The sequence below is a fragment of the Protopterus annectens genome, chromosome 7.part0 (assembly GCF_019279795.1).
Source record: "Protopterus annectens isolate FY-2018-M chromosome 7.part0, PAN1.0, whole genome shotgun sequence".
Lineage (NCBI taxonomy): Eukaryota > Metazoa > Chordata > Ceratodontiformes > Protopteridae > Protopterus > Protopterus annectens.
Genome location: NC_056739.1, coordinates 1,713,258,724 through 1,713,275,947, shown reverse-complemented (window position 1 = coordinate 1,713,275,947; position 17,224 = coordinate 1,713,258,724). Strand labels below are relative to the sequence as shown.

Genomic DNA, 17,224 nt, shown 5'->3' with positions numbered 1-17,224 from the left:
TGGTGTGTGTGTGTGTGTGTGTGCGTGTGTGTGTGTATGTGTGTGTGTATCTGCTTTAGTGAGGAGTGTATTTGTGTGCATGTGTGCATGTGTTCATGTGTGCATTTGTTCATGTGTGCATGTGTGCATGTGTGCATGTGCTCATGTGTGCATGTGTTCATGTGTGCATGTGTTCATGTGTGCATGTGTGCATGTGTGCATGTGTTCTGACATCATGTACAGGTCGTAAAGTGTGTTTCCTGTCTTCCTCTCACAGGTGCTGAGGTTGGGCTGGTTCACTGCAGCAGGGAACCTGATGTCACTGACACAAATAGTGATAATGAGGATAGGTGTGTTGAGGCACAGGCATGTTTGCCAGGGTCTGTCGAGCCACCAATCGACAGTACACAACTGTCCACCCCATCGATGCACACAGTCATACTGCCAATACATCCATCATCACCAATGCCCTTAGCTGAGGGACAGTGTACAGTCGGCAATGGCCAGGACAGTGTGGTATCTATGACACATGCATCTGGACACAGCAGCCATACCCAGATGTCTGAAATGGTACCACATAGGCAGATGTCCAGGAGTTCTCATCGGAGCACTGCTGGTCATCATGCCCCTGGCAAGCGTGACTTAGGTCTTACAACCTCACGCATGTTCCAGGCTGTCATGGAGGCACAGGCACGTATGGAACGGTACACCAGACAGGGACTAAGGGCACAGAGGGCACATAATACCACTTTAAATGACAGTTTCCATCACCTAGCAGGTGCCATCCGTAATTACACTGAGGTCACTGATAGACATTGGGGTGAGACATTAGATGTCCTCCGCAATGTCATGTCCATGTTTCAGGACAGTGCGGCATGGTTAAGACGCTGACGTGGATGTATGTCAGCAACATCAGCAGCTGGCAGTCGCTGCAGACATCCGTCAAGTCACAGCCACTCCCATAGTGCCAGTACCAGCCCCAGCAATGTTGGGGGTGGGCTGTCCATAGACCGTCCTAGAAGACCACGTGCACGTGGCTCTGGCTAGTCCCAGCAGGGACCTGGGTCCAGTGTACATATGTCTACCTCTGAGGATAGTACCCAGTCTGGTTTAGTACCTGATACTGTCAGTAGCACCCCTGCCAGGCACAGGTACCATATCCATGGCCAGAGATGGTGATCTGTAAAGCCTGCCAGGTACAGTCTGTGGCTGTCCCACAAATCCCCGTATATGGCAGCCACATGGTGGAACTGTGTGCATGCAGACACACACACACACACACACACACACACACACACACACACACACACACATAAACCAGACACCTAGGGCTAACATATACTCGCACACATTACATCAACATTGGCCCATACCAGTACTCTTGGCCCTCACACACACACACACACACACACACACACACACACACACACACACACACACACACACACACACACACACACACACACGTCAATTGTATGGCTCAATGTAGGCATCTGGCAAACCAACAACACACCCTCTGCATATGATGAAACCTGTGCCACCTCCTGTCATCTGTAACATTGATGCAGGATCAGGCTAACATGGTGCTGATGCACAGGGTGACTTTATAGCAGTATAGCAATGTTAGCATGTTGTCAGCAGTAAAGTGTAATGATATCCTTGAAGGTGTAGCTGAGCAGGCATGATGCATTAAAGCTATGATAGTCAATGTAGTATTGTTTACACCAGTGTTAATTCCAATAGTGTATTGTCCACCCACGTGCCACTTGGCTGATGTGTGTAGTATTGGCAACATGTGTTAGAGAGTGGACAGCACGTGTGGGATGTGTGCAACAGAGATTTGCAGGTGTACATTTGTGAACATGGTGGAGGTGCACTGTCTGCATGTACGTGCATAGTGGACACATGGGTATGGTGACATGCCCTGTATTACACAGTGTTAACACTCCATAGTTTCTATTGGTGGCCAGTATGCATTGTACTACACACATTTTGGAACTTGGGTACACATGTGTGTATGACATGGTTTGACACTGTGCTGTGGGTGATACTGTTACTATCTGTCATTGGTTTGCATTCTGGTAGTATACATAACCTCAACAGCCTGACCATAAACAATCGTTAGATGATGTCTTGACAACTGACACACAGATGTAGGACACACAGTAACATTTGGATCCTTCAGGTGCTATACTATGCCAGTAACCAGTGGTATTCACCTGCACCCATTCCTGGGACCACTCCTGTTTAGCGTATAGCTCTCCTAGGTACAAGCAAACACAGTAGGGATATGTCTGTCCGTGTCTGGAAATGCATACTATGGCCTATAATGCATTATCCAGATGACACACACATCCTCCACAAGGGTATCATACAGACAGATACCTGTTGTCAAACCCATGCTGTAAAGCTATAAGCCAACTAAAGCATAGTCATCCACCTTTACAAAACATAGTATCCCCACAGCACCACATAGGTAGTAGCCCCAAAACATGTTGAACAGATACCAATGTGTACATACAGCCAAGTGTTACGTCATCTCTCCTTTGGTAGTCACATTTCCAAAGGTATTTTGAAATCCCTCGGTGAATCACATAAGTAATAAGGGGTCTGCATGCATATCCACAAAGGTTGTTGTACACCTATAATGAATAGCCATCATTGACAGACTTTGCTGCATTTGAACAGGTCTGAAATATACCTCAGGCATAAACTCTCACTCACGCTATTCAATAGAAACCGTAACGAGTGTGTGTGACATGGATGACCTAGGCCAGGGATCACTGCAGTGGCTGGGCTTGTCACAGGCATACAGATGTGACCTAAGGTCTGGAAAGTGGCAGCACACTCTGGCAAAGATACAGATGTGTTCATGAAGAAATCAGGGTTCCCACCTATGAAATAATTGAGGTCACATGTACATATATGTATTTGCCACACAGCTACCTGATGTGCAATGCACATACTGTTGTCATTGTGATATGTCATACAGTAGTAAAAGCAAAATCCACACCACATTGACCAACTGTGTCACACAAATAGAGCACACACACACCGAGTGCAGGATTCAAACCCCTACCTAACTAGGTTATGATACTAGAGCAGTACACATCAACACGATGTGCTACACACATTACTGGGAGCTTGCCTTTCCACAGGTATATTTGTAGGATGGTGACAACATCAGACTTGACAAACATGAGTATACCACTTTTAAGGTGTTTCAGTAGTCTTCAAAAAGGTTGCTCCTCTCCAAGGAGGCACACCCACACACACAGTTGGCAAGTGCAGGATTCAAACCCCTACCTAATTACTTTAGGATACCAGAGGAGTACACATTAACACGACACACTATACACATTAGTGGGAGGTCTCTTTTCCACAGGTATATTTGTAGGATGGTGACATCATCAGACTTGACAAAGATAAGTATACCACTTTTAAGGTGTTTTAGTAGTCTCCAAAAAGGTTGCGCCTCTACAAGGAGATACACACACACACACTCTCATAAAGTTGTCAAGTGCAGGATTCAAACCCCTACCTAACTACTTTATGATACTAGAGAAGTACACGTTAACATGACATAGGTTCATAGGTTAGTACTAAGCTAACTGCCCTTGCGAGCAATTTAAGCCTAGCCAATTCCCTTGTGAGACTCAAATGCTAGACAATTACTGGGAGTTCGTTTTTCCACAGGTATATTTGTAGGATGGTGACATCATCAGACTTGACAAAGATAAGTATACCACTTTTAAGGTGTTGTAGTAGTCTCCAAAAAGGTTGTCCCTCTACAAGGAGATACATACACACAAACACTCTCATACAGTTGTCAAGTGCAGGATTCAAACCCTTACCTAACTACTTTATGATACTAGAGCAGTATGCATTTACATGACACACTATGCACATTACTAGGAGCACCCTTTTCCACAGGTGTATTTGTAAGATGGTGACATCATCAGACTAGACCAAGTTTATTACATTAGGTGACATTAGGTGGGCTACATAGAAGAAATTTCTAAACACTTTGGCAATGTGATCATCAAAGGAGAGTTTACTATATACCTGGGTCCCCAGGGCCATAATTACATTTTCCGTACATACTGGATTACCACCTATGTGGTAATTTGTGTGCACTTTGTTTTATCCAAAGGGAATAACTATGCATTCTTTGGCATTCTGCTTGAGGGCATTGTTTTGACACCAGGTATCTGTCTCTGTAAGACCCTTCTGGAGGATGTCTGTGTCAGCCATAGAGTCAATTATGGACCACAGTTAGCAGTCATCTGCAAACTTGTTCAGCCATACTCCTCCCATGCTTGCCTGTACCTCTGAGCAGTATCTACTGAACAGGTGGGGTCCCAGGACCAAGACCTGTGGGATGCCATTTGTGACTGGTTTAAAGTCGGACATCACACCCGCAACTCTGAACATGTGTGTTTGATCTGTGAGCCAGTTGGCCACCCATCCTGTGACATAGCTGTTAATGTTCAAGCTGGTAAGCTTGTCCATGATACCAGAGAGGGGAATGGTGTCAAAAGGCCTTAGTTAGGTCCAGGTGGGCTGTGTGGACTACTTTCACCTCCATTTCTGTCCTTGGTAACTGTTTCAAATATGTCAACTAGGCTTAGGAGGCAGGATCTGCCTTTAACAAAGCCAAGTTGGGTAGAGTCCAGTGTCTGGAGGTCCCCAATGTCTCTGTTTATGGGTTCCATGATAATTTGCTCCATAGCTTTGCAGACCAGGCTGAGTAGGCCTATAGGGCAATGGTTTCCTGGTTCTGTTGTGGCACCCCCTTTGTGGAGCTGGATGACTGTTGCTGTATGCCATTCTTTGGGTACATAGCCTGTGGTAAGGTTGAGTCTGGACAGTGAATGTAGGTGAGGGTGTAGTTCCTTTTGGGACTGGTGTAAGTCGCAGCCTGGGACACCATCCAGTCCCATTGATGCTGTGTTCTTAGCTTTGGAGAGAGCTCTTTTTACCTGCATGTCCATGAAGTCTGGGGCTCTGCATTCTTCTGGGATGGACGCAGACCCTTTTGGAGGTGATGGGGGGAAGTTTGCACTGAACTTGTCCCCCAGGATGTGGGCAATGTAAGTTGGTTCAGTGTATTTTTTGCCATTTTTCAGTAGCTGACAGCATATTTGGAAGTTGCCACCTACATGTTTGGTATAGCTAACGAAGGTTTTGTGGTTGTTATTCTTACATTCCTTGGCAATTTGTCTTTAGAAACTGGCCATGGATTATTTTATGAGCGATCATTGTTTCTTCCTAATAATGATCAGTGATGCCTTTCCTTTTGTGAAGTTTGCTCTATCATGTGTTTGTTTCCTCCTTCTGTTATATAGCTTATTTATGGGTGATGACCACCAGATTGGTTTCTTATTTTTGGAGGAGTGCATCTTGGTTTTATTTGGGATATCTCGATCCATGCATCCCTGTAGATGCTCATAGAATGCACTTGTAAATGATTTGGCAGATTGTATAGCATTATCCTATGGCTAGGGGGGCTCTGGAACTTTCCACTTTGGTCTTGGGAAGTGTGCAGTTTGCTTTTGAAAATGTCTTCATAGTGGTTTCCTTGACTGGGGAGGAGGCGGGATGTGGATGTCCAGTGTGATTACTTTATGATCTGATATTACCAGCGAGGGGGTTATCTCTGTTGTGGAACACTGGTACCCCCTGTTGGTGATGATCAGGTCCAGTATGTTGTCATCTCTAGTGGGCATGGTGACCAGCTGTTCCAGGGCATTTGAGTTTTTAAACTCTAGGAAACATTGGGCAAAGGATGTTGTACACGAGTAATTCTCCCACTCAATGTTTGGGTAGCTGTAATCTCCTCATATAATGGTGTTTGATAAGACCTTTATATTTTCCACTGTTCTCAGGAATACTGAGTGAGGTTCCTGAAACAAGATAGGTGATCTGTAGTAGGCTACAATCTGATAAGCAGCTTTGCCCAATGTTAGTTGCACTTGCATGGTCTCCAAGGCCTCATGCTGTGCCACTAACCTGAAGGTGTGGGTATCCATAAGGTAAATGGATACACCCCTTCCTTTTGTATTTCACTCTGGGTTTTGGGGCCGACGATCAGCGAGATTGTGAGTGTTGTACATGGAGCATGTCCAACAGCTCTGTGTTTGACATAGCTTTGTATGTTAGGCAGAGATCACCTCTGAGTAGGCGATATGCGAGAGAGTACAGCTGGAGCATTTTGAGACGGTGTGTATGCATGTATTTCAGGCCACTAATGCTCTTTGCGAGGTATTTCTGCAGGCTTTCCAGTTGTTGTAGATGTCTTGTGAGGTACATAGCAAAAGGGGCATTGTACTCTATTATGGATCTAGTGAGTGATGAGTAGAGGGGAACAGTGTCCTCTTCTATTCTGCATGAGACACCTTTTGTGATGAGGTGTGCCATGCAGAAGGATTTCCTGACTACTGTGAGGATGTGATTATCACAGGTGTGTCCACTGTCCACCTGTGACCCAAGGTCTCTTATCACACTTTCAGTGTTAAGTATACTACCGCCTATGTTGTAGTTCATGGCTACAGAGTTTTTACTAAAGGGGATGACAATGCACTTATTGGTACTGAGCTTGAGGCCATGGCTTTGACACCAGGCATCTGTCTCAATGAGGCCCTTTTGTAGGATGTCCACAACTTTAGTATTTACAATTATGGCTCCTAGTTTGCAGTCATCTGGAAACTTCAGTAGCCACAGACCTTCCATGTTAAAGTTTACTTCAGGGAAGTAGATACAAAACAAGACAGGACCCAGGACTGGACCCTGTGGTACTGCACTCATCACTGGTCCAAAGTCATACTTGGAGTCTGCTACTTTCACAGTATGTGTTTTGTCAGTGAGCCAGTTGGCAACCCATCTTGTGACATAGCAATTTATACTTAGTTTAGTGGGTTTATCTACAATTCCAGAGTGGGGGATAGTGTTGAAAGCCGTGGCAAGAGCTACATAGGCTGTGCGAACCACCTTACCCTTGTCTACGGTTCTGGTGACTGCTTCAATGTCATCTATCAGGTTTAGGAGACATGATCTGCATTTTGCAAACCCAACATGATTGTGGTCCAGAGTTTGGAGATTACCAATGTCTTTTTTTGTAAGTTGTATGATGATACATTCTATGGCCTTGCAGAGCGCATCAGGCTAATGGGGCGCTAGTTCCTGGGGTCCATGGTGTCGCCACCTTTGTGTAGTGGGATAACCGTCGCTGTGCACCATTCAGCAGGCACAAAGTCTGAGGTGAGGCTATGACTGAACATGGTACGTCGATGTGGTGCCTGTTCATTCTGTAGTTTGTGTAGAACACAGCTGGGAAGTTATCTGGTCCCATGGATGCTGTGATACTGGCTTTGGAGAGTGTTTTTTACCTGTGCAGCCGTGATGACAGCAACTTTGCAGTCTTCCGTTATAGAGATGTGCTCTTTCATGGGTGAGGGGGGGGGGTAAAGTTAGCACTGATCCTATCTGCCAGGATGTTGGCAATATCAGTTGGGTCTGTATGTTTAGTGCCATTGAGCTGTAACTCAGAGCAGATCTGAGTGTTGCCATGACATGGACCTGTCTGTTGGGCAGAGATCTCCTGAGTAGACAGTATGCAACAGAGTACAGATTGAGTTAAATTCAGTCTTGTTGCATGGGGCAACTGTTTGAGGCCAGTAATCCTCTTGTTGAGGTACTTCCATGGTCTTTCCAGCTGCTGCAGGTGCCTAGTCAGATTCATCACAAGTGTGTTGTGGTACTCTCTGACAGGTCTGATGACTGATGAGTAGAGGGAACCTCATTTGACCTACATGCAAAGACCTTGGCAGTTTGTGGGAACACATAGCATGATTGTCTGACCACTTTGTGAATGTGTTTCTGGAAGTAGAGATGACTATCCACATGTGTCCATAGATCCCTTATTATCACCTCCATACTTAGGGTGTTGCCACTTATGTGGTATTTGTATGACTGTAGCTCAAGGCCATAATTTTGACACCACATCTGTCTGACTGAGACCCTTTTTAAGAATGTCTCTGTTGTCCCAAATATCGATTATGACAACTTTTTTGCAGTCATCCACAAACTTTGCTAAACATAGCCCTTGTGTGTTTGACTGTATTTCTGAAAAGTATACACCAGACAGTAGGGGTCACAGGACTGAGCCATGGGGGACAGCAGTTGTTACCAGCTTGAACAGGAGACCACAATTCTTACCTTGTGTGATCTATCTGTGCCCCAGTTGGCAAGCCATCAGATGACATACATATTTATGCACAGGTTGTTGATTTTGTGGATATGACATGTGTCTGGGATGTTGGAAAAGGGTCTATGTGGGACGTGTGTAGCTCATTTCATTGATGTATGTCCTGGGTGACTGCCTTGAAAACAGTCTAGCAGGTTTGGGAACCATGATCTGCCCCTGACCAAACCAAAATTGGTAGGGTTGGGTGTTTGTAGGCTCCCAATAGCTCTGTTTAAGAGTTCCATCATGATGGACTCCATGGCCTTGCAGATCAGGCTTAATAGGCATATAAGACAATAGTTCCCATGGTCTGTTGTGCACCAACACTTGTGGAGTGTGCCAAATGTTGCTGTAACACATTCAACAGTTTCATTTCCTGTACAGAGGGTGAGGCTCAACAGACTGTTCAGGTGCAGGGTCTGTTTGTTTTGGAGTTCACTTATGACACAGCTAGGGAAACAATGTAATCCCATAGATGCCATTTTTTCAGGTTTGGAAGGAGCTGTTTACCCATTCTATATGTGATATCTGTGCTTTCACAATCTCCAGGTATGATGATAGGGCCTTTTGTCAGTGAGAGGGGGTATGTATGTATGAGCCTGTCTGACAGGATGTTGGCAATGTCAGTCATTTACAGTTTGCAATGACTCAGGACATATATGAGTGTACATTGCTATTTATGACATAGCGGAAGGAAGAGTCATGGTTCTCTATGGACTCCTTCACAGATTATTTTGCCAGAACATGGATTAGATAATGTTTGGAGTGCACATTGTTTATTCATGATACTGATTGCAGGTTTATTGATCTTCTTTGCTTTTTCACTTTCTGTGAACAACTTAAGTACTTGTGGTATATAGTTTGATTATGACAGGGTTCCAAAATATTATATGTGTCTATTTTCATATAACTGTGTGCACAAGGCAGGATTGGTGAATAGTGACAGGTTCCTGGGGTAAAACATATGCAACTGCCAGATATGTGTGGCCCACTGCTGTACTCAGACATGGCCTAAGTGTGTGAGCATGCCCAGTATGACCTTTCACTATGTTGCTGACTGACATTTGCTAAATTTGTTTAAGTGTGTAAGCATGCCCAGTATGGAAATATATACTATATGTGTATGAAAAATCAAGTTGGTTTTTACTTCAGGTCTCACCTTTGTGTTGTACATCAACAGGAAACACGCTGTGCCTGCAGGGCTTCCATGCGTCACTTTGCATAGACTTATCAACATTTCTACATACAGGGGGACAGCTATTATTTGTACATTTCTACCCAGGGGGCACACTTGATTGTTACTGTGGGTGTGCATAGGATGAGGGGTTCACCTGACACTTATACACATTTGCTAGTCCTGCACTGCTACGTCAGGTCCTCCATTTCAGTCTGTACTGTTGCCTATCGTACTGGCTTGAAGCATACTACTGTACTACAGATCTTAGCTTCCAATTTCACATATATTAGTTTGTGACTTCATAGCCTACCCAACCCACATCACACTGCCTGGCCTGCTGTTATCTGTCTGCATAGGCCTGGGGGGAAGTTCAGAGGGCATGATACAGCATTTGTTTGTGTTTGCGTTAGTCTACAATTGTCCTGCTGTGTCTGTGCCAGTGAAATGCTGTCATGGCTTAGTGGTTCAGTACTGTGACTATAGTGCACAGTATTCTGAGTTTGCGCCCTGTCACTGCTTTTTATTTTCCTGCTGGGCAGACCTGACTGGTTAAGGAACAGTAAAGCAGGTGTGAGCGTGTTTACCCGACTTTGCTCAACTTTGCCTGACTTTGCCCAACATTGCCCAACATTGCCCAATGTTGCCCAATGTTGCCCGACATTGTGCTAGTTTGCAAGGTGTGCAGCTTCGCGCAATTGTGCTTAAATATGCTAAACAGTAGTAAAATGTGCTTAGCACTGCTTTATATTGCTTAAAATAGGGCAATCATGCCTCAGGTGGTGCTGCAGGGCTGCCTGTGTCGGATACACATAGTACACTCCCTATACATGTTTGAAAACAGGTAGTGTCAAGTTAGTTATCCCTTTTATTGTATGTGCGAGTCAGAGAGAGGTGTCATTTCCAGGGTTCCTACTGAGTCAGTATATGTGCTATGCATTGTTCTTTGCCAAGGCCAAGGCATACTGGGCACTCCTCCTTCTGCCTACTGGGGCAGGCTCAGGTTGTTCCTCCGAGTCACGCTGTGCCTGTGCAGGCCTTGTCAATGGCGGTAGACTGTTTTGGCCCTGCCCCATGCTGTTCCTGCTGCAGCTGTTTTCGCAGGATCATATTGTGTAGCATGGCACATACCATGACAATTTGGGTACATGTAGTTGGTGAGTACTGCAAGGCTCCACCAGATGTGTCCAGGCACCGGAACCGTGACTTGAGCATCCCAAACACACGCTCAATAATGTTTCTTGTTTTTGTGTGTGCCTCATTACAGAGTTCTTGTTCAGGTGTGTGTGCATTTCTGATGGGTGTCATCAGCCACGGCTCCAGTGCGTATCCGGCATCCCCCACTAGGTGACCGTCAGGGATGTCCCCATTGGCAAATCTCTGGTACAGCTGTGTCAGATGCCAGATGTGGGAATCGTGATAGCTTCCAGGGCAGCCAGCACACACATTCATTATTATGCCCTGGGCATCACACATGACCTGGCAGTTGATGGAGGGGAAGCCCTTGCGGTTGATGTAGACCCTACCCAGCTCACCGGGTGGTGTTTGATGTGTATATGCGTGCAGTCTATTGCACCCACTACTTCAGGGTATTCTGCTATTTGGTGGAAAAGATGCATATTGCTGGCCAATGCCTCACTGGAATTGGGGAAATATATGTGCTCACCGACATGTGCTGACATGCCATCCAGGAACTGGTGCAGTACCCTGGATGCTGATGCCTGTGAAACCCCCATCATATCACCAGTTGGTCTCTGGAAGGTACCTGTAGCTAGTATTCATAGGCCAACATATACCTTGGTATCCACTGGGATGGGTTCCCCTCTGTTGGTTCTGTGTGTGAGGGGTGGCCGGCACAGCTCAACAATTTGCTGCAGGAGGTCTCTGTCCACTCTATAGTGCTCCACTATCTCCAGTTCATGTAGCCCCTGGTAGGTTACCCTGGGTCTGTACACTCTTCTCCATCTCCTCACTGTGGGTTGCTCAGCAGCATTCACAACATCACCACCCTCAGCACGTTGCACATGTTGGTTTATGATAGCAATAGCAGCCCCTAACATTTTGTCTGACTTAAGCTTTTTAAGTTTTCACTCTTTATATAGTACAGTGTTGCAGAGTTCTTGGGTAAAAACAGGGTAGACTGCTGTTTGCAGAGTTTAAAGTGCAGGGCTGGGCTAGTCTACTGCCTGTGTAATTGGCTGATTCTGATATATTTCACCTGGCACCTCTGCTAGTTCTCCTTGGTTAACTTCCTACTACTTCTTTTCCTTCCTTTTTCCCTTTCTGTTTCCACAAGGGGCAGCGCCGCGCAAACAAGCACACACGCGCACACATGCGCACACACGCTGTGTGCCCGTTTGCAAGAAATTTCAGATATATCCACGGCGTACACCTTTGGTTTCTTGTTTTCAGCTAGGACAACTGTAGACACGCCACTTGCAATCCTGAGCAACTCAGGGCAAACACAAGCCACTGTGCTCCAATCAGCTTACAGTCTTTCAGACATACCCCCTCATGATGTCACCTATCTTCTACTCTACTACTCCCCTACTCCTACACTTACACTCTAGGGACATGGCTCACATGCCGGGGAAAATTGGGATTCACTATCCTTATCCTCATTTGCATAGGATTGCCTACTAATGCTTGGTTACATCTCTCACACTGAACTCCCCCCCCCCCCTTAGCAACCACTACTCAGTGGCCATGTTGTTTTCAGCCTGCCATTCACCTGCATGGCAGAACAAGCTTTTTAGTGAAAATGCCTATTTGTTTCTATTTTTCACTTTTTTTCATTTTATTTAAAATGCAGCACATTTGCGCGCCGCTGTGCTACGCTTAAACATTGGCGATCGGGGAAAAAATGGATTTTAAGGATTTACAACATTTGCAAATGCCAATGGCCTTATATTTGGCCATTGTCATGCTTCTTCAACTAGATGCATCCTTTATTTGGAGCTGTCATAGCTCCGTTTAGCTATTTGCAGAACGGTACTCCGTTACCAACGGAGTACATTTCTGCAAATAACACTACTGTTCCACGGATAAGTTAGTGTTTCCTGGATCGCAAATTTACCTAATTTGCATAGCTTTCAGCAGCAAATGTGGTAATTTGCATACCATAACACTGTCCATGCAAGAGTAGCTTTAGAATCTCTAATGCACACCCCTGCCAGCTATTGCTGAGTCGCTCGGCAGACATATTGCCTGTCTGCCGTCTTACACTACTCTTAGATTCGATGCAAGCCTTCATGAATCCAGTCCCTTATTTGTATTAGAACAAGTGCAGAGATCTATTTACTGTGGTGACTGGGAAAACAGGCTTCTGTACAGAAAAATGTTTTGGCAACTGAAATTTGGTGCTTCAAATTTTCCAGCACTTAAAGACAGTGTTTCTGTTATTATTGAATTAAGGAGAGCTTCTGTTAATTAAGCTTTAGTTAGACTTCTTTAAGGTATTAATTGAAGTCTGTCTTTTATTGTTTGATGCTGGTGGGGTGGGGGAGGTTCACTCTCTGTTTTAACTTGCTTCTTAGTTTGAATCTCCACAGTTCTGTAAGACTCTGGATAAGACAAATGCGTTTAACTGTGGATTAATGTTGTTCACATTAAAGAGTACTTTGGCTTTGGCTGTCTAACTGGTGAGTTTTTTGTTTTTACTAGCTAATGTATTTGTGCCTTTGTATGCATGTTTTACTGTTATATATCACAAACTGAGGACTTTGCTCCATGTTTAAATTTGAAGAAATGATATATTTATGGAAACATTCATCTCAAAGTTCTGAACTATGAAGCAGTAGTACAAACTTACATTTTCTGACTACACTTTGATGGCAGATTTAAACATGGCTTAGTATCTAATTTTCTTTGCAGTTACATAATGACAATGAGGAAAGGAGGTTTTAGAAATGTCACCTTTTTATTTCATTGCCTTGTCTGTTGGGGTTATACCACTGCCACAAGGAGCATTAACTTTTATTTACAACTAAAATATAAACCTTTGAGTTTAAGTATCTCTTCATAAATGTGAAACACAGGAGTTGCCTGCTTTTCTTTTTCTTAATGACCACTGTAACGCCACATAATACAAAACTGTCAGTAATGTCTCTGCTGTTTTTAAAAAGAGTACTTCCCCTACAGCCATTAGTAAATAAATGCCATCTCTCATATGAGCATTCAATCCCTCTGTCAAAGAACATATACTTGCTACAATTGGAATGTACAATTGCTAGAATAAAATGCACATTTTAAATGAAAAATTATGTGACACTGGAAATGTTGAAACTCGTCAACTTGTAATCAACAAGTTGCAGCTTTGATTACTAAGCACTTGGCCATTGGTAGGTAAGCCTGAGTTAGTCTAAAGAATGAAGAGTTTTTTGATCAAATGGGACATTTATCATATTTCAAGGTGCTTTTCTAATAATTCAGAAAAGTGTAATTTGCGTAACTGTCCCTAACCCTTTATTAACATAGCTGACAATAATTTCTCTGTTATGCCTTACATATTTACTTATTCAAGTTCCAGAAGTTGAGACTAGTATGAGTGGCGTAAATTGTCTCGTGTACAAATGTATGACAAAGGGGAAACACTACATGTATTTTGAGTGAAAAAAAGGGAAGTTAGTTTGATGAAATTTCATAGCTGATTCTCTGTTTTGACATTTCATCAATGTACACTTCACCTCCATCAATATAAGTCAATGAATGCATTTTGCCAACTTGCACTTTTTCCCCCTTCCCTACCTCTTTTATCTGGTTTCTTTTTTTTCCTCTCTGACAAATATTAATCTAACTGAGGTATGACACAAAATTTTCTGTTCTCACATTTAAATCTATGTTACTGTTGTCTCTTTTAAAATCTGATTAGAACCTCTTTCTTTCTTCTTCCATTCTTCTTTCCACTCTGTCCTGTACGCCTTCTCTTTTATCTGACTTACTGATTTTGTACCTCACATTTCTTGACTTCCACCTTGTCTTCCACAAAAACTTTCACAAAGATTTTGTCTAGTGGCTAGATTAAGAAGCCAAGTCATTGCCAGTCAGGTAATATGGAATCACAACCATAATGCAGCATTTGCATATGACTAATTTCCTAGATTACTATTACATTTTTTCTGAACACTGCAGTACATAAAGATAAGGCTGAGCCATACATGTAGCTGTCATTCCTGCATTCCAGTTACCAAACTAAGGGTATGTCACAATATGTTTCACGTGTAAGATTATAAATGAACACATTGACTGTTAAATACCTACCCCTTTAAAACAGGTCTTCACTGTATTTTCTACATCACCAAATTTATTGTTTTCACTGACTGCTGCAGGAATCTAACAAAAAAAAAATAAAGTAAATGTCTCATCAGATAGTGAACAAGGATTGTTGTCAAACCCAGAATGTCTCATAATCTTTGGTCAGACAAACAGTCTGCATAAAAGTGTTTATAGGGAAAGCATGTACACTGCCCATAACGAATGAGTTCAGACAAAATATTGATAACAGCTCTCTACTGATCGCAATACAATGTAAATATAACTTCTACATTTATTCTAAAACTTAGATAAACACATAGCTGAAATAATTACAATAAGTTAATATTAGACATTTATGTATAACTTTCTAAAAATCATCACTATTTAAAGTAGAAAATAAGTTAATATTGGACATTTGAGTTTCTAAAAAAATTATGCTTAAAGTATTATATTGATTATATGTTTTAAAAAGCCTCAGTCATACAAACAAGCAAGAACATTTTCTTTTTAACAAGTGAATGCAGTTAACTTATGCCAGACTTAAACAGCATGCTCATATTTTAAAGAAATAAACTGACATCTGTTAAATGAAATTAAGACACTTAGAGAGTAAATAGGGTTGCTTTCTTTAGAAAATGTTTCTGCTTCCTTTGAGAAGCTGTATTATTTTTGGTAGAAGTGAACATGGGTACAGATAAACCCCCCCGGATCTACTAATCTTCCATGCAGGACTAGCTTAGCCCTGCACGGAAGTGGTCATTTAGGAGCAGGATGGCAGCGCGCCATGCATATTAATGAAGGCACGCTGCCTGAGCTCCTAATCTTACATGGAGTGTGTAAGAGTGCAGCGGGTGTGTCTGAGAGCAGAGCTTTCAGAATTTACATGCCCCCACAATGAAGAACAGCAGAAAGGCCAAAGGAATGAGCGAGACTGCTCATAGGTGTCCGCATACCCCCAGCAACATCCCCCCACTTGTACAACAGCAATAGTAAATACAAACCAAATAAACAAACCTTTTTTTTATTATAAATCCGATTAAAGCTAACCATAGGTGCACGGGTTTGCTCATTGCTTAGCTACGGTTAATGCAGATTAAATGGCTGAAGAGGATAAAAAGGAAGATATATACAAATGAAGCAGTATAGCAATAGTGTAGTGGGCAGAACATTTACTCTACTAGCAGGCATTCCCGGTTTGAGTCCCACTGCAGCACATCCCATTTTCCATGTCAAATCACGTTATGGCCAATATTTTAGTTGCATAACCTACTAAGTAACATATATTTGTGAACTGGAGTACTGCATTAAATGCAGATGTGAGGTGTCAGTGTCATAATGTTGCAAAGTCTACAGATAATCACATGTGCCCCATACAGTATATGTACACAGGAATCATTGATACAAATGGAAGGTGAAATGTTTAATGAATGATAACCCCATACAGCTTCCAAATCCCCCTCCTTCCCAAGACCCATTAGATATTTCTGTCTAAATCAGTGCAGTTGTAAGCACTAGTAAGCAAGTGTAAGCACCAATAAGCAGTAGTAAGCATATTTAAGCACTAGAAAGCAAGTTTAAGCCCATTAGCATGGGGGTAAGCAATGCACACACAGGTTAAGCAATATTGAAGCAAACTCTCTGCAAGCATCATTAACCGGAGGTTAGCATTGCTTACCCTCACGCAAACCCAAGCAAACCCGCTTACAACTGCTCAGAAGTGCCTTAATCACTCTGTATCCAACGGCCCTTGTTCTGCCAAGCAACAAAATGAACAGCCTTGCAGGTTTTGAACCCAGGACCCTATACACTATAGTAACAGTAGTTAACCACCAAGCCATCACAGCAGTACAGAAGAATGAGGTATCACCAAACAAATCCTCACTATAATAACATCAAACTGAACCTGTGAAAGGAATTAGTATACAGTCATATGTTCCATAACCCACTACATAACATAAATATGTGAATTGGAGTACAGCAGTAAGCCCAGATGTGAGGTGTAATTGTAATAGAGTGTTGAAGTCCCCAGTACAACACAAGGACCCCATACAGTGTACAGACACATGAATCATGGATAACAGGCATATATATAAGATGTAATGAATAATAAATCAATGCCAAAAAAAATATATAATGCAAAGTCTATTGTAAGCATGCCAAGCATTGCACAGGCCAGCTTAGGATGTGTATGCAATGTGTAGGCCAGCTAACTCAATGTGCCCAGTGGTATATCCCTTTAAACAATGCCAACCTTAGGTAAGCAGGTTTGCACATAGCTTAGCCTTTTCAAAACTGGCCAATCACAGCAAAGTGTGGGAATCAACTCTACTTAAACCCAACAGGCAGGAATACATCTCATAACTGGTTGTAGCTTCCCCTTGCAGGCACCATGGCAGAAAGGGGAGAGGGTGTGTGCTTCTGGGCGCAGCGCTGGGGCATCCAGGAGTCCAGAGTCATGGCAGGACTCTTTGTCAAAGACCATGAGCAGAGACTGCTGCAGGGCCAGTACCAGGGTTCCCAATATAAGGCGGAAGCCTGGGATGGTCTCGCCCATGACCTCACCAATGCCACTG

General features: G+C 43.3%; 1 protein-coding gene across 3 annotated transcripts in view; it reads right to left on the bottom strand.

The window, feature by feature from the left end:
- DYTN (dystrotelin) overlaps window positions 1-17,224 on the bottom strand; it is a 410,223-nt gene that overhangs the window by 236,338 nt on the left and 156,661 nt on the right. For all 3 annotated transcript variants that reach the window (XM_044078253.1, XM_044078254.1, XM_044078255.1), the window contains exon 8: window positions 14,658-14,729. In XM_044078253.1, the coding sequence (XP_043934188.1) occupies window positions 14,658-14,729 (72 nt within the window). The remainder of the gene's footprint in view (window positions 1-14,657; window positions 14,730-17,224) is intronic.